Source organism: Podarcis pityusensis, assembly GCF_964106645.2.
Source record: "Podarcis pityusensis genome assembly, chromosome: 2".
Lineage (NCBI taxonomy): Eukaryota > Metazoa > Chordata > Lepidosauria > Squamata > Lacertidae > Podarcis > Podarcis pityusensis.
In genome coordinates, this window is record NC_138029.1 from 64104076 (window position 1) to 64126032 (window position 21957).

Sequence of the window (21957 nt, forward strand, 5' to 3'; positions counted from 1 at the left end):
AAGCCCTTTCAGCCTCCCCTGTTTGTCTCTCATAGGCCCCGCCCCCTTTTGCAGAAAAATCTCTTAAAGGGCCAGCCCTCTGACAGGCTCCTTTCCTGCATTCCATGACCTCCTGCCTGGCATGCTCCCTGTGCTTCGTGACTGGTGAGGTACTAAAGGAGGCACACTTCTTCAGGCCCAGGGGAAGGTGCCTATGAAGGTCTTGGCTCCAGCTCTGCAGCCCTGATACTGTGAAACCTGGTTCGGTGGACTCGGGTTCAACATGTTCCAAGCCAAGAACCTGGTCTGGCTCCTTAGCCAATGACACTCTGGCTTCCTGTCTATGAAATGAGGATTCGTTGACCTATCTACCTGGAACCTGAGAGGTCTGATGCTTTAGAGGAGTAGTGGAATACTTGAAAATGTCATGCAAATATGCTGTAAAGCACAGACATTAAAAGCAGGAGAAATACAGCTGGGTGTACCTCCCAAAACAATGGAAAGATCAATGGACTCTTCAATGGGGAGCCCTTTTTATCAGTCTGTATGAAGTTGTTCTTGTTATTAATTAAATTTATATATTCTGCCCCTCACCATAAGATCTCAGGGTGCCTCACAGAATAAAATACAAGATAGACACAAGTTTGAAGGGTATGATGCCTTGAGTGAATATCAGAACACCTGAAAGCTCCATATCATTGGATAGAAAACACTGAAGTTGCTTTCAGAATATGGCTATGTGATTTGGTGTATATGTATGGAAGCTGAAAATGAATGAGCTAATAATGAATGAAAAATGAGGCAAGTGCAATGCAAAGAAAAATGAAATGAATGAAAGATTTAAAAGGAAAGAGACTGAAAACCAAAGTGGATGGATTTCAGCTAAGTGAAAATGAAAGAAATTGCAGCTTTAAGATGAAAATGAATAGATAAATGAAGCAATTTCCACCTTGCACACCCCATCGCAGTCCTGAGTCATGATTACAGTGTGAAAATTATTATGTGTATGTGGTGGCGATGGAACGGTGAAATCCCCAAACCCATAATCTGAGCCATTTAAAACAATGTCTGGGGGGGTTGGTATTGCATCTTCTGCTTCCTCCCCTAGTAATTCAGTAATGGAGGGGCAGGGGATGACATTTAAGGAGTGGAAGCCTTTTCATTTCAGACTAAGCTGTGTGGGAAAACCATTTAACGTTTAAGTACTGTATACCAATTAAAGGATGCAATTGGAAGCTTCTTTTGTACCTCTGAGAATGCAGTGGTGAAGAATGACCACAAGATGGCAACCACAGTAAAGCAGAACACGGGTTTTGCTTATATCCTTCCCTCTTCAAAATGGGTTCAGTGGTTAAAGTTGGGTTTGAACATGAGATATAAAATGCTGTCCACCAGCCTTCACTCCAATATCACAGTGCTCAAGGGAAATGTTGTACTGCGTTTTTATTTATTTTTTACATATTTGCTGGGCCACTTGGAAACAAGGGACTCCAGCAGGACTTTCACATTTGAACATAGGCTGTTGTCCTGAAAGTTCACACCAACTTTCCTTTCTTGATATTCAGGGAGATGCCCTGTATTTTGCATTTTTCTCACCCCATGGGGTGGGGTGTCAAGCTGGCATTTAGGACAAGCATTTGGCACACCCTATGTAATATTTGTTTGCCATCTCATTTATAACACAATAGCCCCACTGAGTGCTCTGATATTAAATACAATTTAATACACATGTTCAGGAGAAAAGTAGACTTCTTTCTGGAACATGTATTAAATTGTGCTTGATAGTAGAATGTTCAATGGGTCTATTGTGCACTAAACAAACTTGAATCATTTACAAAGGGTGTGCCAAGTGGTTGTCTGAAAAACCTGGTTGATTATCTTGGGACGCAGAGCAGAGAGAGACACTCTCTCCTTTCCTCTTTTGCTGCTTTATTTATTCTAAATGGCCTGTGTTAAATTTCTTGCACCGCTGCTATTGAAATAGTTTTTGGATTCTTGTGGGGTTTTTTACATGAGGTAAGCAACCCACAGATGGGCTGTGCTGAAAAAGGCAGCCTATCAATAATTTTATAAATAAATTCCACCTTGATTATGATTATGGGCCTAGTAAGACATGCTAATGCATGTAACAGTGCCCCAAAGTCTTTTTTTTAATAAGTAAAAACACACCCAGAGCCCTACAGGATGGAAACAGCTTGGGGATACAATCTGGTCTAAATTCCTCCTTCAGGAATCCTTTGCGTTTTTCTTTTTAAGTGTTCTGGAGCACTGTTATATGCGTGCAGAATTTCTGTAGAGCACTGGTGGTCTGGTGGTCTGCCAGCTCCATTCAGGTGGACAAGGTGTTGTATACTTGAGAGGGACACAGGTGGTGCTGTGGTCTAAACCACTGAGCCTCTTGGGCTTGCCGATCGGAAGGTCAGTGGTTCAAATCCGTGTGATGGGATGAGTTCCTATTGCTCTGTCCCAGCTCCTGCCAACCTAGCAGTTCGAAAGCACACCAGTGCAAGTAGATAAATAGGCACCGCTGTGGCGGGAAGGTAAACAGTGTTTCCGCGTGCTCTGGTTTCCGTCACAGTGTTCTGTTGCGCCAAATGCATATTAGTCATGCTGGCCACATGACCCGAAAAGCTGTCTGTGGACAAACGCCGGCTCCCTCGACCTGAAGCAAGATGGGCACTGCAACCCCATAGTCACCTTTGACTGGATTTAACCGTCCAGGGGTCCTTTACCTTTACAGTTGAAATCATATGTACTGACCCTGCACTCGATTTATTTACAAGAACACAATTTTCATTTGGTTCACCTGGGAGTGAGGAGAGAGGCTGAGAACCACTAAACGAACATAGGATGCATGGTTATGAGCTAGGCCCTAAATTGTTCTACTATTGTATTTTTCAACTTACAGCTCATTCTGTTTCAAGTCATCCTAAATGGAAAGGGGGGGGGAGTATTTTAATCAGCGGTTCTCAAACTTTTATCTCTGTGCCACACTTTCAGAATAAAAACTTGCTCACGCCACACCAATTTTTTTTTAATTGCTAAGAAATACATTGGAAAACAGAAAGAAACAACTCCTAGTTTTCAACACTTGCCACCAGCTCAGCTCGCCAAGACTCTGCTCAGACCACGCCCCTTTTCTCAGCCAGAAATAAATGTCTGATGTAACGAGGATTAGGGTCTTGGCATCTCGGCGGCAGGAGATCGAAAAAGACACAAGGGGGCAAGACCTGGGACAGCTGGAACGCTCTTGGGCGAGAAAAGGGGTCGAGGAAACTCAAACTGGGCTCTAATCCTCACCTGGGAAGTGTCTGCCATCTCAGGACTTCACCACAGGGCTGAGGAAGGGCTCAAGCAGGTATGGGGGAATCTCTTCTCTGGACTCAAATAGTTGTTGGCTAGAAGGGAGAGGCTGCTGTGAGGAAATGTCAGAGGGAAAATGTTGGTAATCTGGACAATGTCTTCTAGTGGCTTGCATAATATGTATATTATTGAGGATCAAGACTACACACAGAAAGATCCTTATTAGAGTTGAAACTTGGGACATTCCCCTCCCTCCTTTTAAAATGCAAATTTGGGGCTTTAATAAGCAGGAGACGTTCCAGCAGCTGTTGATGTGGGAAAGCAGCAGAGAGCAGGTACATGATGGCAAATCCATCCCTACTGCATGAAAGGGCGTTATATCTGTTTTATAGTGCCATGTGATGTTTCTCTGATACAACTGGGGCACCATGAGTGCGAAACCTTGTTCCCCAAGGACACAAAGTGGGTAGCAGATAACCCATGCTAGGGAGCATGCTAGATGAGGCATCATTACTGCAAGGTCACTTAGACAGGAGGGCAGAAAAGGGGAAAGGGAGACTTGGTGGCTGCTCAGTGTATCCATATAGGAAACACTCTTTGCAACGGCTAGGCAGCCCAGCTTAATGTCCATAGGGCAAATATTAGCACTTAGCCCCAGAACATGAGTTGATGGGTGTTTGCTCAGTCCATAAAGGAAAATGGCTTGTGGCTCAGGAAATCATAAGACTATGATCAGGACTAACCATTTGCTCTAGGAGACCTTGTCCTACACAAAATTGCAATGGAAGAATGCTGAATGCCCCCACAGAGCAAAAGCAGGGAAATGTGCTCTCAGTCCAAGCTGGCAATCTCGTCAGGCCATGCAATACATAGCCCTTGCCTCTGTAACATTAGCTCTGTCGGCTAAGTGATAATTAGCTTTCCCGTTTCTAATGTGCTCTGCAGATGTCACGGTGTCTCTCTCTTTGGACTGTCCTGTGGCAGTAAGTAACACAGGATGGTTAAAAGGCTTCCTATTGTGAGGTAAGCCATTTAAATTTGCCAAACAATTCCAGTTCTTGAATTACGGGGCATAATGTGACTTGTTCCAGCCTGCAGCCAGAGGCTTGGTCTGAAAACAGGACAAGAAAGAGGGATGTTATATATGCCAAAGCTTGGAACTAGCAAGGGGGGAGTAAATTCTCTCACCCAGCCAACATTGTCTACGCATTTCTCAAATAAGGGACGATGTGACCACAAAGTTCAGTTTCCTACTGTTAAGTTGTGGGCAAACATAGCAGACGACACAGCAATTCTTCAAACAGCTCTTCTTTATTCAGATGTCAGAACAGAACTAAGCTGAGGAGCTCAGTCAGCCTGCTTATATAGAGCTCCAGAACAATGTAACTGTTGCCATTTTCTAAAACTATCCAACCACTGAACGTCACTTTTCAATCCTTCATTTGCATACAAAACTATCCAATCACTGAACGTCACTTTTTGATCCTTCATTTGCATAACTATCTACAGTATCCCCCTGCTGGCCCAGGGTGAGAACTTCAGTACATAACACCCCTCCCCACTGAGATAAGGCGTTAGTTACAATCGTAATGGTTTCTACAGTATCCCACTGCTGGCCCAGGGTGAGAACTTCAGTACATAACACCTACAATCATCGTTTATGGATTCCACATCACGTTTTTAGATGCAGGCCATGTTCAAGATTGAAGAACTGGCCAGTGTGTCTATGTGATAGCTGGATGGCAGGTCAATGCAAAATTAGTCTGAACGCCTTGCTGGCATTGTAGGCCGCAATCCTATGGTTGCTTACCAGGGAGCTGGCCCTGTAGCATTCAGTAGGACTCTGTTATGTGAACAGACATGTTCAGGATTGCAATTGTTGCTTGATTAATTAAGCAACTCTTCTATTTGGGTTGACTCCAAGGCTCATGAAAGGTAAAGAGTAGGAGGAGATAAATGGAGAAGGACAGTGGAAAAGGCAGGAATATGTGTGTCTTATCTTACATTTATATCCTGCCAACTTCCCAAAGTCCAGGTTGCTTATATCAGACTAGTCGCCTCATACCTGGTGCTGCTTGATAATTCTAAGAAACCGAAAAAATCTATGCAGTTTTGAAAGGCTAATTCCACCATCTTGATCAAAATGGCATCCAATTATGTCCATATGTAGACAAAAAACCTGCCCCTTGATCTCAGCCTCCATCAGGTGAAGTATGGTTATAATACAGTGGTACCACGGGTTAAGAACTTAATTCGTTCTGGAGGTCCATTCTTAACCTGAATCTGTTCTTAACCTGAAGCACCGCTTTAGCTAATGGGGCCTCCCGCTGCCACCACGCCGCCAGAGCACAATTTCTGTTCTTATCCTGAAGCAAAGTTCTTAACCTGAGGTACTATTTCTGGGTTAGCGGAGTCTGTAACCTGAAGTGTCTGTAACCCGAGGTACTACTGTATTGTAAGAGGTGACCAGGTGCATAGAAAATAGACAGGTGGAGAAATTTTTAAAAATACATAGTAGATGTGTGAGGCATGTTAACATTTCAGACCTGCTAAATGGATTGAAGGATAAGAGAGCTAATGGTGAAAGGATTTCAGGAAGCAGTAATAAGGAAGTGAGAACGTGATTCTGCAACCGGCAATGATGGCAATTGCATTTCCATCCTGGATTCTGACTCATTGCCTGGTGAATACACATGGCACAAACTCAGTATCCAAGAGGCCAGGTTTGGAGTTAATCTACAAGGAATTTTTTTCAGCCATGCTGCAATGACAGGAATGCCACCCCCCACCCTCCAGAGCATATCCGTTTATGCCAGTGGCATGCTTGCAAAATGATGCCAGCTGAATTGGGTGTATAATGAACGATGCCTTAAACAACACAGTCCTAACCTTGCCAAAAGTAAGTTGTATTGAATTCTATGGGGCTTATGCCCAGCTAAATGGGCTTAGGATTGCCACCCCATTGCCCATAAAACCAAGGTTGCTCATGGTGTTGGAGACCTGATGGTTGTGTACATGCGCGGCTTAACCCCTAGCAATATTAGGCCCTTTGAAATCTCAGGGCTAAGTACTTTTGTCCACCTCCAACTCCCATGAGATCATCATGTCAGAAATCCATGCCTGCCTGCTTCCATCCTTCACGGACCAAGGATCAGGGTTACATCTCCCAATCCTCCCAGGTCAGTAACTTAAAATAGTTGCTGCTGATATAGGGAAGTCTCTCTAGCAGCACGGAGGAGGAACACACAGCCCTACATGAACTATGTAGTTCAGAGAAGCTGAACTTTGCTCACTGTAATGTGCTCCATTCAAACAGCTTGAGCTCAAGCTTTTTCTTTTTTTAAAAAAAAAATATATCCCTAAGGTCATTTGTTTACAACCCAAGCGCATTAACAGCAAGGCTCCTTTTATTGTCTAAGTGAGAATAATTCTGCATAACGATAAAGACCAAATGAATATATCCATTAATTGCAGTTTGGTTCTGGAACCGAGAGGTTTCAGAAGAGGACCTTGTATACCGAGCTTATTTTATCAGTTGCATTGTTACAAATGTACCCCAACCTGTCCCCAAACTGTTAGAGAGACAAGATCTGTTTGGAGAGTTAGGTAGGTCTGATGCAGTCGGGGGGGGGGGAAATAAAAATACATAAAAAATTGTCCAGTAGCACCTTATAGACCAACTAAGTTTGTTCTGGTATAAGCAAACTTAGTTGGTCTATAAGGTGCTACTGGACATTTTTTAATATATATATATTTTATTAAGATCTGTTTGGGTCACAAAAGAGATAGCAGAAGGCAGATTCCTATGCTCCTCAGGTCATTGATTCATCTAGCTCAGTATGTCTACACTGACTGGCCCCGGCTCCCCAGGATTTCAGACAGGGGACATTGCCAGCCCTACCTGGAAATGCCAGGGATTGAACCTGGGACCTTCTGCATGCAAAGCAGATGCTCTGAGCCACAGCCCTTCTTCAATAGATACCAGAGAAAGGAAGGGGGACAAGTCCCCTGCAGACAACTAGGTCCCCACCTCCAAGAGCAAAGTTCAGTTGTTTCTAGGGCTTTGAATGCTTCATAACTGGATTAAAATTCAAAGTATGGAGAGAGCAAGCCGAATGGATGGGCTGTTTCTAAAAATGGGTGAAATATAATAGAATCATAAAATCGTAGAATTGGAAGGGACCCCCCAAGGGTCATCAAGTCTAACCCCCTCCAATGCAGGAATCACAGCTAAAGCATCCATGACAGATGGCCATCCAAACTCTGTTTTAAAACTTCCACCACGTTCCAAGGCAGCCCATTCCCCGGTCACAACAGCTTTGAATGGCAGAAAGGTCTTAAAACGTTTCATCCTCCAAATGACTCGCTGCTCATTTCTGTAACCTAGAAAGCCAGTTTTAGTCTCATCCACTTGCACATTTGTTATTATCGCACAAATGTATTTAGCCTCATGCCCAAGACAGTGGCAACATTTCCAGCATTTTCACATTCAGAGGAAAGAGCAAATTTACAAAGACAAACATCCCAAGTAGGGCCAGTTGTTAGGCAATACTATGTAGAAACAACAACACACACGAGAGATGTGTGTGAAGAGCTTCGTTAACGTGTGACCCCAAAATTTCAGACCCCCCTCCAAATGTTAATGAAACTTGTGTGGAGGCTGATAATCTCTTGCTTTCCTTTGCAGTCGAGAAAATGTTTCCCCTCCTTCATTCAGATCACAGCAGAGAGCCGAGGACACGGGTCCAGACCATTATGGGGGAGCTCACTGATGGAGAAGGTAAGCCGTCCTCCACTGCCATCATCTTCAGAGGTAGCTGACCTTCACAGGATTCGTGCATTAGCTTGTTTTCGCTGGGCTTTTAGTTTACAGTCTCTAGCTCACAAAGGCAAAGGCTGCAGTCCCAAGCAGAGTGCCCCCTGCCCCCTGTCAGTGGGGCTTTAAGGAGAGGCGGATCCACCACTGCGTTCATAGCCAGCAGCTCATGGTGGCTGTAGCAGCGGGAACAGGACAGTAGGGCTGGATCCCTCCGTCAGCTCCAGGCTGGCTCCGTGATGTTTCCAGCTTAGGCCCAATGTCACACAAAGGGCAATGAGATTGGCTAAGGCTCCAGCAGACCCCAGGCCGGTTCATACCTCTCACCCACCCAAAGAAGAAACAGTTTAAGTGCTTTTTTGTCAGTAGGGATACCACCAAGAGGCTTCCTTCCTGTCAGCATGTCCAGTTGCCAGGAGGGGGATTTTAGTGCTTGTGTCCTTCCACTGGCAGTGGGAGGCTAGTTCAGCTGGAGATGCCTCCAATCAGTTCAACTCCTCCTCCCCTACAGCCTCGCCTAAGTGGGACTTAGATGGCTCTTCTCATCGCTCAGTAAACAACCTTTCTGAGGTGAAGAACAAAATGGTGCCCCCATTCCATAGACTGAAGCTGACCACTTCAATACTGGCGATGGGACAGTGCTCTCTATCACGCCTGAGGGAAGCAAGCTATTGGGGGCAGGTGAGGGGAGTGGGCAGGGCAGGATTTGCCCTCCAACACCTCCTTCCCCCTCTCCCCTCCAGCATGAGCTGCCTCACTTCCCCGCCTCACATTAGGGCACCTTTAATTAATTTACAACCAGCGTTTTGTAAATTAAAGCCTTTCATTTCTGCTGCCACCATGTGACATACGCCTGTTTTTCTCAGCTCTGGTGGAGCTCGATTTAGGAAAGAAGGTGAGCATCCCTCAGGATCTGATGATGGAGGAGCTCTCTCTGCCAATCAACAAGGGCTCCAGGCTGTACCAGAAGAGGCAGAGGAGAGTGCAGAACTTTGTGCTGGAGCATCCTTCGGGCTACAGAATTGTGAGTTGTGTTTCCGTCCTGAGGAAAGAGGCAGGAAGCTCTGTGAGAACAACCTGTCGGTCCACAGCAACAGGTGCAGCAAGGGAGGCAGCAGTGCTGACCAAATGGACTCTTGTTTCTCAACCATGGATCCCTGACTGCCTAAGAATGAGAAAGCAAATCCTTCCCAGTTAGGTTGCTGAGATGGGTAGGGGGAATGGCAGGCCTCTTAAATCCTGTTGCTTAGCATCAAGTGTAGTGGGTAAGCTATGTTCCATCTTCATCCACGGCCTCCATGCCATTCTCCCGTCTATTTTCCACCTGTTTATTTTTATTCATTGAAATATCTGCACACTACTTTTCTGCCCCACTAGCATTTCCCAAGATAGTCCATGGAACATCAATTAAAAGCAAGGTCAGGGAGCTGGATCCAGCCATCAGCTGTGAGAAGCATTTTCATTTGCCCACACAGTTTGAAATCAAACAGCATCGGCAGAGGAACAGGGCTTTGCAAGCACCCGTACACAGGAAAAGCACTTCACGTGATGTCGTGGTGATATCAGGTGGGCCTGTGCCTCTGCAAGCACTGCCAGCCAGCTGATGGTTTGCTCTGGCCCAGGCACAGTTTTGCAGGCACCACTCATCAGCTGATTGTCAGTGCTTGCAAGGGGCTTTTAGGAGCTGCCAATCGGGGCCTTCATCTGCCTCACCCTGAGATTATATTTGACATTGGGTCTAGCTTGGGGAAAACAGTCTCATGGGCCAAACTGGAACCCCTGCCAGGCTTAATGAGGCCCATGGACCAGAGGTTGTCTACTGCTGATTAAAAGCAACAGCCAATAATAGTGTAAAAACAAGCAAGGACTAAGCATTGGCAGCCAGATCATAAAGCCATAAAAGGAGGGGAGAGAAACCAAACCAAGGATAAGAGGAAACAAAACATGTGCCAAAAATGTCAGTAAGATGGGGGCAAACTGGGTTGTGGCAACACGACATGAAGCAAAGTCTCAGTGGATGTGCGGTGTGGGAGAAGGCAATCTTCCAAAAAGCCTTATCCTAAACCGTTTAGGGGGAAAGGCTTTAACAACTAAACACCTAGGAGCTATTAGAGGGTGCCTTGAGAACAGATGCCAAGGCATGTCTGCTGCTACTGATGACAGACAGAACAAGATGTCAAGCCGCTTCTGCTCTCAGATCATCCTCTGTCCTCTGAGCTTCACAAGGCATGCAAGATTTGGCATGGTGGTCATGCACTCAATGCATGGACAAGATCATCTTGCAGGCAGGCAGGCACCTCTGACCCTCTCCTTGGCCAGAAATACCACTCCTGGTCTAAACAATTACTGACTTATCTCTGTTCAGATGCTTTTCGATGGGCTAATAAAATGAATTAGTGGGCTGTATCAGCTGCATGCTGCTCACAGCAGTTCCATTGGAATTAATGAACCTAAGATAGATGTCTATTGACGTCAGTGGGTTTACTCCGAGTAGGACCAGCATTGGATGCAACCCAGTTGTAAGCTTATTGCACCAGCTGTTGTGCTGTGACATGAATCTTCCAGAAAAAGGGTGCCTGACTTATTTGGGCCAGAGGGCCACAGTCACCCTTGGTCAATCCTCCAAGGATCACATGTCCTGGCGTGTCGTTCTCTCACAGGCACACACGCATGCACACAGCACATACATATAATAGAGGCAGGCACGTACACAGTTCCCTCCTCACTTTCTCAGTTGTGGATCAACTGAGGAGGGGGGCTTTATTGCTCCCTGCCTGCTCACCAAATGATGGATCTGATGTCCAGGGAGGGGACAATTTACACCCCTGCTAGATCATGGGGCTGTGCCCACAACAGCGTTGTGTATTTCTCTCTCTCCGTTTCACCCCCCTCATTTTGCTGCTGCTGCCACTGCCCAAACTAAGTGTTTAAGAGATCAGGCCCCTGAACAGGGACTTATCTACTCCTGCTCGAGGAGTCAGTGCCATGCTTTGCAGTCTCTTTTGCTCAGCAAAAGTCAGTATCAGAGACTTAGAGCTGAATGCATTCACATTGGAAAAAGCCCCCATTTTCTAATTATACAGGCACCGTCAGTTGGGTGGTGAGCCTGTGATCTTCTTCATTTATATAGCTGCTACATTAAGGCCAAATAAATACCTTTGACAGTAAATGTCTTTGACGGCTTTTCTTTAACTCATTCCTAAAGCAATTTAACTGTTAACACCTCTGTCTGTAAGTAGCTGGAGCAAATCTAGTCATCCCAGCATTTAACCGGAGTCTACACATATATTCTCTAGTAGTCTTTTTAAGTTAAATCACCTGGCTCGTGATTATTAATTACTCTTTCATATAGTATGCATTTGACAAACCACTTCTCTCCTCCACCCCCACCCCCCATCTTCTAAAAATAGGTTCACAACTGAGGCCACCATATTTGCTATGGGAATGGGCATACAATGCAAGGGCAAAATTATGAACCACTGCAGAATAAGCTGCAGGACTGCCAATTCTAACAGGAGGCCATATTTAGCTTTAATCTACTAGTGTCTGCATTCTCTCAGCCTTAGGGCTTCTCCATGGCCCTTGCCCATGTCATGTACTAATATTCTTTTCCTTGCTCTCTTTGCAAGATCTCAAATGCTTCTGGAGGAGGAGGAGGAAGCTCACACGCTGATTACGATGGAGTTGGCATGTCAGAAGGACAGGTAGTCTGCATGACTGCTGCATGGGGTAGATCTCACTTGCTTAGGCTAGAGTTTAGGGTCCATCATGAGACCTGGAGAAGCCAAAAAGTGACACACTGAGGCAGATTCACCCTGAAGCTATGTCATTTGGACTTCTTTCCCATAGTCACCCATTTCCTCGACAGGGAGCAGACTCGCTGACTATTCCAAGTTAATATTTCAGTGGAGGTAGTGTAACTGTCTTCATGCATGCACCCAAATATGTACCTGATCTGCATGTCCTGTCATTTATGTAGCATGTGATGGAAGCTTAGCTCTCAGTGCTTGCTGATCAGGTTTCAACACCTTGCGCAGCTTGAAAAGTGAAATTCGTTGGTACCTTTCTTCTGAGAGAGGGAACCTACACTACAGACCAACTGGTATAATTATCATTGCCTCTTCCCAAGGAATTCTGAGAATTGTAGTTCTGTGAGGGGTAGGATAGGGCTTTCTAACAAGAAGCCTCAGCCCACCAAGAGTCTTTGAGGGAAGCTCTGCACTCTGAAACCAATATAAGGCTTTAGTGTGGATATGCTAGTTTCTAACAATCCCATTGTAGAATACATGGCACTTGAGTAGCAGGAGTGGAAGCACTGGAAAGCATTCAGGCAGTTTTGGACTGTGGTCCATTCACAGAAGCAGCTGGGAGATATGTTCTGTTTGCTTCAAGCAAAATTATTTTCCTCAATGAATAAAAAATAATAAAAAATAATAAAAATGAATTAAAAAAGCTCATCCAACCAGGGGCCTGGCTGGCCTTCTTCCATTCCCCTTTTATCATTCTGCTTCTGTCTGAATTCCCATGCCTACCTCAGTCTTGAAAGCATGCTGAGGAGACCTTTCTGATGACAGAAAACATCTTGCAGCCTATGCCTGTTTCCCTTTGTCTGCTAGTCTATCCATAATGCCGACGGGAAGGAGAACTACCAGACTGGACTTCATGAAGCAGCCTCAGGAAAGGCGACACCTCCCAAAGTGCCAAAGAAAACAAACAAAGTCTTGCGGATGAGCAAAGCCCTGAATCCCAATGCCATCGCTCCAGGTATGATCCAGGCACAGCACCACTGGGACCAGAACTCTTATTCAGCACAAAAGCAAGAGTGCAAGTGGGCAGTTTAATGACGACGACAACAACAACAACAATTTACTATTTATACCCCGCCCATCTGGCTGGGCTTCCCCAGCCACTCTGGGCGGCTTCCAACAAAATATTAAAATACAATAGTGCATCAAACATTAAAAGCTTCCCTAAACAGGGCTGCCTTCAAATGTCTTCTAAAAGTCTGGTAGAGCACCTGCTTTGAGATCCCAGGTTCAATCCCATAATTTGGAAACTGGCTGGAAAAAAATCCCTGTATGAAACCCTGGAGAGACTGTGGGGCCAATACTGAGCTAGGTGGACCATGGCAGCTTCCTAAATTTCATTAATGTCAATAAATGTCCAAATAATGGTAACAGCAGTCGTTGGAAGGATCCTAGTTGCTGTCAGGTTAAGCCCCACTCCAGTGCTATCTCCAACATTCCCTGGAGCCCGTGACACTGCTATAGTTTTGTTTTGTTTTTAATCTCCCTTAGCATCAGCAGATGCCATTTGTACCTGACCACAGGTGGAGTCAAGGTTTAGTTCACAACTTCCAGGTTAGTTGTAGTTTCGGGAACTTCACTTCACCAGCAACGTTCCTTGAGACGTCTGAGGAGACATCTCAAAACCCGTTCCCTCTAAGCAGACTGATGCAGAGGACAGCTGAATCAGAGACAAGCTGGTGTCCTTCATTAAATACAGAAAGGCAGGGGAAGGAAGAGGGAGCTTCTAAGGATGGCAACTGGCCTTTGATGCAGCGACCCTGCTTGTCAAAATGATTGGGGAGGGAGCCAGTGCTGCTTTCTTGTGTGTGTGTGAACTGCACATCTACAAAAAGCAGGACAGGACATGCCAAGGCAAGGAGAAGAAGCTGCCTTCTACTGAGTCACTACTAGCTCAGTACACCGAGTGGCAGCAGCTCTCCCTGGTTTCAGGCAGAGTTTTCTCCTAGCTCTACTTGGAGATGCTGCGATTGATCATGGGACATTCTAGATGCCACGCAGATCCTCTACTAAGGACAGGAGGGCCATATTGTTGAATGCCTCCGAAATCTGGAAACAGCCTGCTCTTTCACATCATCTGTTCTAGTTTCTGCTAGGAACAAGACCTCTGAAATCAGATACTTCAGGTTTCTCTGCCATCGTACTTAAGATGTTTTCATTGAATGTGTCATTCTGAACCACAGGCTATTCTGGACCTCTAACTGGTGTACCACCAGAGAAGTTCAACAGGACAGCCATCCCCAAAGGCTACCAGTCCCCTTGGCGGGAGTTCCTTAGCAGCGAGGACTACCAGATAGACCATGAGACCCGTTTGCCTGAACCTCCCAGAAAAGTGAATAGTTTTGACGTCAGGAGCTTCAATAGGTAAGGCCTCATTCAATTTCCGTGTGGAATTTTGAGCTGGGATGTTCAGCATATACTTTAATCAGCATTCACAGCTGATTATGCAATGGGGCTTCCCCTGCCCCACAACAAACAACCCCTGAAATTAGAGTGTGTGTCAGAAAAACCTGTAGAACTGTACGCAGGGGGAATAGAGGGGTGATTGTTCTGTCTGTCAAGCCAAAATGCTTGCCCTGGTAGAACAATTCCCTTAGCACAAGATTGAATTCCTCCCATTTATTTGGGAATAAGCACCGTTTTGTTGTGGGGGGAAATGGGATAATATATTTTTAAAGTTTAAAATAATAAAAAGAGCACCTGCAGCCATGAACATTCCTGCCTCCCGCTGACTAGAATTAAAAACAAAATAAAGAAAGGATGCTGTGGTGACTGGAGGCATGCCTGTTCCACCCAAGGGGCTGATGCAGGATCTGTTTGTTGCTGCCACTCTCTGGGTGGTCATTTAGGAGTGCTGCAGGGCCACAGGCTTTGGCCTCAAATTGCATCCCTAGCTGCAGCACTGCTGGCGTCTCAAGATGTTCTTCTGTTAGGCAGACAACCATTCCAGCATCATGGCTCACTAGCAGTAGTTAATGTAGGACTGTTAAAGTAACAGCAATTGTGTAGAAGACATGCTTGCATGTGCCACTGCTTTGCCATTCATTACCTTGTGGAAGATTCTCACAAGTTAATACTTTCAGTTCATCATGGCTTATGGTATGAAAATGTTGGAAGATGGCCCCAGAAAATCTAGCATATAATCATAAACCAACTTTTCAGAAAAGTGCAGGACACCCCCCCCATCCCCATCAACTAGGGATGGGGAGCCTGTGGCCCTCCAGATGTCGCTGAACTTCACATCCTGTCAGCCCCAGCCAGCATGGCCAACGATCAGGAATGATAGGAGTTGTAGTCCAGCATCCTCTGGAGGGCGAGATTCCCTCACCTTGCCCCAGGCCAGTGGTGTCCAAACTTTTTCAAAGAGGGCTAGATTTGATGAAATGAAGGGCCGTGAGGGCCGACCAAAGTTGTTGACCTTTTTTTAGAATTGAAGTTGTTGGTTGTTGAGGTTTTTTTAGGATTTTACCCCAGGAAATAAACTGCCGCAGTGCCCAAATTAGGCCCCCAAAATGGACTTTGGACATGCCTGCCCTGGGCAGTGCTTGGTTTGAGGTAGGGCTTTGCTCTGGAGTCTGGTATCACTTCTAGGACTTAGCTGGAGGACATGTGGGTGGCGCTATTAATGTATTTGCATCCTTCTTCTTGCAAGTGTTTTTCCAGAAGTCCCATTCTGCAGGGATACAAAGTAAGTACAGTCATACCTCGGGTTACAGACACTTCAGGTTATGGACGTGCCAAAACCTGGAAGTACTGGAACGGTTTACTTCCAGATTTGGCACTTGCACATGCACAGAAACGCTGAGTCGCAACCCGCAGGCGCGCAGGCGCAGCGCTGCAGGTTGCGAACACTGCGGGTTGTAAACGTGCCTCCCGCACGTTTCGCAACACCAGCGTCCACTGTATGAAAAATGCTTTAGGACTTGGGGCTCACTGATGATTGGGCTTATGAATTTGTTCCCAACTGCTAGTAACAGAACCTTGAAATTGTAAGTCTCCTACATCATTGTGTCACTGGAACTGGAGGAAAAGGAATCAAGTGAGGATTCTGTTTACATCCCATGCCACTCCCACATGCTTTTAACCAAGAGTTCTGTTCTGTTTCCTTTCTGCATTAATCTGCAAATTAAAAAACGACAACACTGAAAAGGTTATTTTAATTAGGTATCTAAAATATATATTTTTTCTCAAAGTCATATGTAAATCTATATTTTGATATGCTTAAATTGCCGAGAACTGTGTTCTGACATTTGGAGAAGTGTGAAATCTGTTGTGGAGCTCAATTTCAATCCGTACATCATTATCTAAAAAGCTATTTCATGTATGAATTAATTAATACTTAATGCCTCAACCACCCCTAACTCCTGGCACTGAAAGTGTAGCTTCCACGCGTACTTGAACAGTGGCACTTTTCCTTTTTAAACTGCACTAGCTGACTGCTGTCTTTCACTTACGGGGGTATATATTATAAGAAAAGATTCAAGAGGGCAATGCAGTTAGGTCAAGGGGAAATACTCTGATTTGATAGCACAGTATTAATCCATTCACCTTAATATGGTTGCCACACTGGCAACAGAAATTAAATGAAACCTATCACATTCATGGCAGAAAATTTTCCACAACTCATAAGGCAATAATTTGCAAGTTAGACTTCCCAGTTTTTACAGTGCAGCCAACCTGATTCTATAAAGCAATCCTAACTCCTAACCAAGACAGAGTAGTTGACACTGGGCTCCTCCTCAGCTGCAAGCCCAGGTTATGACCCAGCGAATCTTTGGCTGACCTACTTCACTCCTTCCCTGACCACAATCTGTCCCATTCAGACCCTTTCCCTGGCTACCAGCACCAGAAATACTGCTGCTGCTACCTTGTCAACAGCTCCCCCGATGACCTTGCCCCTGGCATAAACCAGGAAACCTCTGCCACATCCAATTCCACCCACAGCTTTGCAAATGAAAAGAGTCACCAACTTTAATCTTAGAGATCCACACGATGCAGTCAAGGTGCCACTCGTATTTTTGCCTTCATCAGCTGCTAATTGGAAACTTTCAAAACTTCATCATCTGCAGTGTATGTTGCTAAAGCATAATTCATAGCCTCTTCACATCTAAATAAAAAAAATCTTGCTGAAACCAAGACCAACTAGTCTTCGTCACTCCCAATGAGGGCCTGCCCACCGTGGAGGCAAGGTGAGGAGACTGCTTTAGGTGGCAGGATCCACAGGGGCAGCAGATTTGGATGTAGATATTTATTCCTACTCTAGTTCCTGATGTAGCTCTTCACTTACCCCTTCTACCCTGGCAGGGAGGGAGGCACCATTCTGTGATTTGCCTCAGGTGCCAAAATGTCCTGGGCCAGCCCTGCTCCCATTACTGTCTTGCAACGTCTTTTTAAAAAACAGAATCTTCCTGTGTCTCAATATCTTTAACATATGTTGGACCAGGGAACTGTTCCAAAGACTTACTCTTTTAGTTTTGGTTACTGCTCATGTTTCTGTTTATTTCTGGCCCTGTAGCAGAAATACATTCATATATGCTAAACAGACATAGCTGCCTGGTTTCTTCCTCTCTCTGATGTTTTAAATGAACCCTTAGTAGCACTGTATACCAATTGAATTCAGTGCTTACCACGCTTTCATTTGAATGTTTCAGTGATTATGACTTGCCACAAAACAATTCAAGAAAACAAATGTTTCAAGGCAAATAACCTGACTGAAAGGCAAGGAAATTTTTTTAAAGAAAATTATTATTTATTGTATGTTTAAAACAAAACCCACCATGGCCATTAGGGGACCAAGAGGACACAGAATCAGCATTTGGTATGCAGGCTTCTCTATTGACAGGAGCAGTCTGCACTCATTTTAATTTCCCACATTGCCCTGGAGGAATGCTACATCAGGAAGTATTATGGGAAATAAAAATGGCTGCCTATTGATAGGTAAATGAAGTGAAGGCTGCAATTGGGATCAGGGTAGTGGGCAGTGCACCATAGGGTACTATGTCAAGGCTGTCTTCAAAGGCAGCCCAGGTGCCAAGATGGATCTTTGAAAAAATATATATACTGGAAAAAATATTTTCTTCTGGTTAAGCTTCTCTTTAGCATTCCAACTTAGAACCTTTTGACTTGAAAATTACTTTCATTTCAGTGCCAGCAACACTGATTTATTTTCTCAGATACACCCAGATTTTCAGTTTTTACTGCCCTGTTGCAAGTGAAAATAAATAAACTGGCTCTGAGTTTTACACAACGTTTTTGTTTGCATAATACACTTGAATAAATGCTAGTCTTTAGCATCTTAAAATTCTAGATAAAACACCCCCAGCACATCTGCCTTCCAGGTGCTGCTTTCAAGATATAAGTCCATGTAACATGCTTCTTGCTACACCAAGAACACACATAGCTACTTTCAAGCACAATTAGATTTTCACCATAGGACCAAAGTTCTGCAGAGTAACAAATATTTTGGAAACAGACACTGACCAGCTGTGCAAAGCAGCAGAGAACTGAAGCCATCTGCAGTCCCCCCTTCCAAAAAAATACACATTGTAAAATAAACACATGCATATATTTCACAAGTGTGAGGCAACTCAAATATTTATAGGAATTGCGTGTGCACTAGAAGAACATCAAGGGAAAACTTGACTGAAACATGCCAGCAGTGAACTCTGTAGGTGCAAGTAAAAACATAAAACATAATTAAAAATCATTTTCTGAGGCCCTTCTTCGTGTGCTTCCTCCAGAAGGTGGCAACACGAGAACAGGCCTTCTCTGCAGTGGCTCCCCATCTGTGGAATATTCTCCCCAGGGAAGTTCGCCTGGCGCCTTCACTATACACCTTTAGATGCCAGGCAAAAACGTTCCTTTTTAACCAAGGCCTTTGGTTGATTTGATTGATATCCTATGCCCTTTTAAAATGTGGTTTTTTGTGGGGGTTATTGGATTGTTGTCTTTATTTTGATTATTTATTTTGTAGTTTTATATCTTGATTTTGTTCTGTGAACCGCCCTGAGACCTCCAGGTACAGGGCAGTATATAAATTCAATTAACAACAACAACGATGTAGCTGAAACTGCTTAGAGCAGACTAGTGCAGCAGATAATGGGAAACGTTTATTTTCAACCCACTTTCAACCCACCCTGGGACCTGCTGGCGAAGTGTGGAGAATAAATTTAATAATACATGACCACGGAGGACCAACACATACCGTAATCTCTTCCCCACTTAAGACTGAACGTGTGCCTTCTCTTTTTGTACCCGCAGGACCCCAACCCCATTTGGCGGACCATTACTGAATGATGTGATCCTTGGGTATGAGATGAATGAAGCCCCAACAGACATGAGCAGCTTGGAACTCATGTTAAACAGGCCCAGCTTCAACAGAGCACCTCGGGGCTGGATACAGGCGATGCCAGAATCTGAAGATCTGTAACTTGCTATAATGCTGCTGCCTGACTTTTTCCAACGCCAATGCACGCTAGCCTCCTAATCATGGGGAAAAGAAAGAAAGCACCCTTTTTGATTTCTGTGGTTTTACACACGAAGACGTAACAATCATCTGTTCCTTAGCAGGTCTTAAAATTTGGTAAATACAATCTCAGACGAACAATAACACATGACTTATTACACTGTGTCATGATTTATTTAACAGAAATAAAGCCAAAATGGAAAAGCCATATGTGAAATAAGGAAGTACACCTTGTGATTCAGTAGCTCATAGAAGCACCTTTAGCAGCAATAACACGAAGCAATTGTTTTCTGTAGGACTTTATCTCTCTCACATCATTGTGGAGGAATTTTGGCCCATTCTTCTTTACAACATTGCTTCAGTTCATTGAGGATTGCTCTTTCCTCCTTGACGTTGTGTTAAAACACGCCTGAATGCTCCAGACCAGCAAGCTGCTAAAAATTCACCTTTTATAGAGGTGGGCACACATGCTGATCATCAATTAAGCAATGACATTTGATTAGCAGCCCCTGTCTGCTACTTAGCTTCTTAATTCTTATGGAAACAGTAAGGGTGGACTTAGCTTTTCACACATGATTTCTCCATCTTGACTTCATTTCTAGTAAATAAATCATGGCACGATATGTTGTGCATCTGAGGTTGCATTTACCCAATTTTAAGACCAGTTAAGGGACAAATGATTGCTATTATGTCCTGATATGTAAAACCCCTAATTCAAAGGGGGTGCACTTTGTTTTTCCCATGACTGTATATACCTGCTAAAAGGGAATCTCTCCAGCATAGAATAGATACCCTACTCACACTCAAGGCGAAGTTGAAATAGTAGGTTATGCTTGTTACTATTACATGCGTCCTTCACAAGCTCCCGCCTAGGGCTTTTACTGTACAATTTAACTGTACAAGCACGGCCAGCAACCCACTTCATATTGGGATTTCTTATGTTTTTGAAAGGATCCTACAGTGAAGTGAGGCCTTCTACCAAGCTCATGACTGCAAAAGCCAAGATGTCAGGTTGCTGCTTAACTCTCAAAAGGAACCTAGTTTGTTCAGGAAAGTGAACCTATTTCCTTCTGAGAAGCATGAAGCTACATTCAAGTTCAGATGAGTTATATTTCCTTTGGTCTAAAGAGAAAAACAAGTCTGGATGCCAAGTTTGTGTCAAATACCACCCCAAAATTTTCTACGGGGTGCCATCAAAGTAAGATGCTGTAACAGTAAAAATCACATTAATATCTAGGTAATAGCAATAAAGATTTGAAAGCTGTCTTCTAACTTCATTTTTCGCTTGTCCTAGAAGCTATTTGCAGATAGTTGTTTTTTGCATTCAAGACAAGACCCAACATCTAACTTGAGAACAGAGAGGGATGAGTCATATCTTTAAGGCCCAAGACAAATTAGGTTGCGGGGACACAGTAGCAGTTTGCTATGGAACCTAAATACAACATCACCATGGTGCTAATGAACTAGTGCTGAGAGAGCCAACTCTGCCATCTGATGAGAGGAGCTCTTTCCCATTAGCTCTTGAGGAAAGCAACACAAAGTTTTGTTCTCGCTATTCTATTTAGCCTCATTAAATATGTAGCAGGATATGTGAAATCTAAGAAGCCCATTAATATAAAATATTTAAATTTCAATTTAAGGATTAGAGAAATTAGTGGGAAATGGACTTGAGGGGGGAAAGCAGGGCAGTAAATTCATGCTTGCCATTTCAATGGAAATCGCATGTAAACAGCATTCTAGGATTGCAACTTAAGATCTCCTTACCCACAAAATGGAAATAAAACAGAGAAAAGGGACTGAAATTAAAACAGGAAAAAGGATTGCCACTTAACTGACCTGTTTGTTACTAATACAGTTCCCAAAATGGACCGCAAGTGGGCGCTACTGGTCTGATCACACTGTCCTGGGTTTTCAACTCTGCCTGTATTGTTACAGGCATTTTATAAAGCAGACCTACATATTCCAGATCTTGGAATAGATGAGAACATACCAGCAGTAATAAGAGAGTTTTCATTTAAATACTTACTTTCATTAATTTATAGCTGCTATTATTATTATTATTTTGTTTATTCAGCTTTGTGAAACTCCTGTGTAATTTTTATGGCTATTTTAAATTATTGGTATTTATGTGGCTATTAAACTAGGCAGTTTTTCTTAGATTGCTGTTAGTGATTGAGGGGCTACAACATGTAAAATAAATGTAATATTAAGAACATTAGCTGTCAGAGGGACTCTTTAAAAGGGAACTTAAAAGCTAATTCCTACCAAAGGGGGCACTTCAACAGCTATTCCGAACATCGAGAGTAGACTTTCCATTCCAGCTCCCATAACACAGCATATAGGCAATTTAATAGGTAGAAATATCAGACTATTATTTGTTACAAAATCCTTGTCAGTGAAGGAATAGTTCTAAATTTATGAACTGGAAGTGATGTTTACATTTGGAAATATGTGGGAAAATAAAATGAACTATATTTTAAAATGCTTGTTGCTTGGTTATTTGGTAAAACACTTCAATATTTGAGATTCATCTCTGATGTCATTTTAGAATTTGTTAAAGCCTTCTAATTGCTTCAATAAGGACTTGG

At 43.9% G+C, this 21957-nt stretch overlaps 1 protein-coding gene across 1 annotated transcript; it reads left to right on the top strand.

The window, feature by feature from the left end:
* The first annotated feature begins 3154 nt into the window (after positions 1 to 3154).
* MYOZ3 (myozenin 3) lies at positions 3155 to 21851 on the top strand. Its single transcript, XM_080991514.1, has 7 exons — positions 3155 to 3337; positions 7970 to 8062; positions 8965 to 9122; positions 11728 to 11802; positions 12715 to 12862; positions 14088 to 14268; positions 19165 to 21851. Exons 2-7 carry the CDS (start codon positions 7978 to 7980, stop codon positions 19331 to 19333), a joined length of 816 nt encoding a protein of 271 aa, XP_080847640.1. The 5' UTR covers positions 3155 to 3337; positions 7970 to 7977; the 3' UTR covers positions 19334 to 21851.
* Positions 21852 to 21957: the final 106 nt, after the last annotated feature.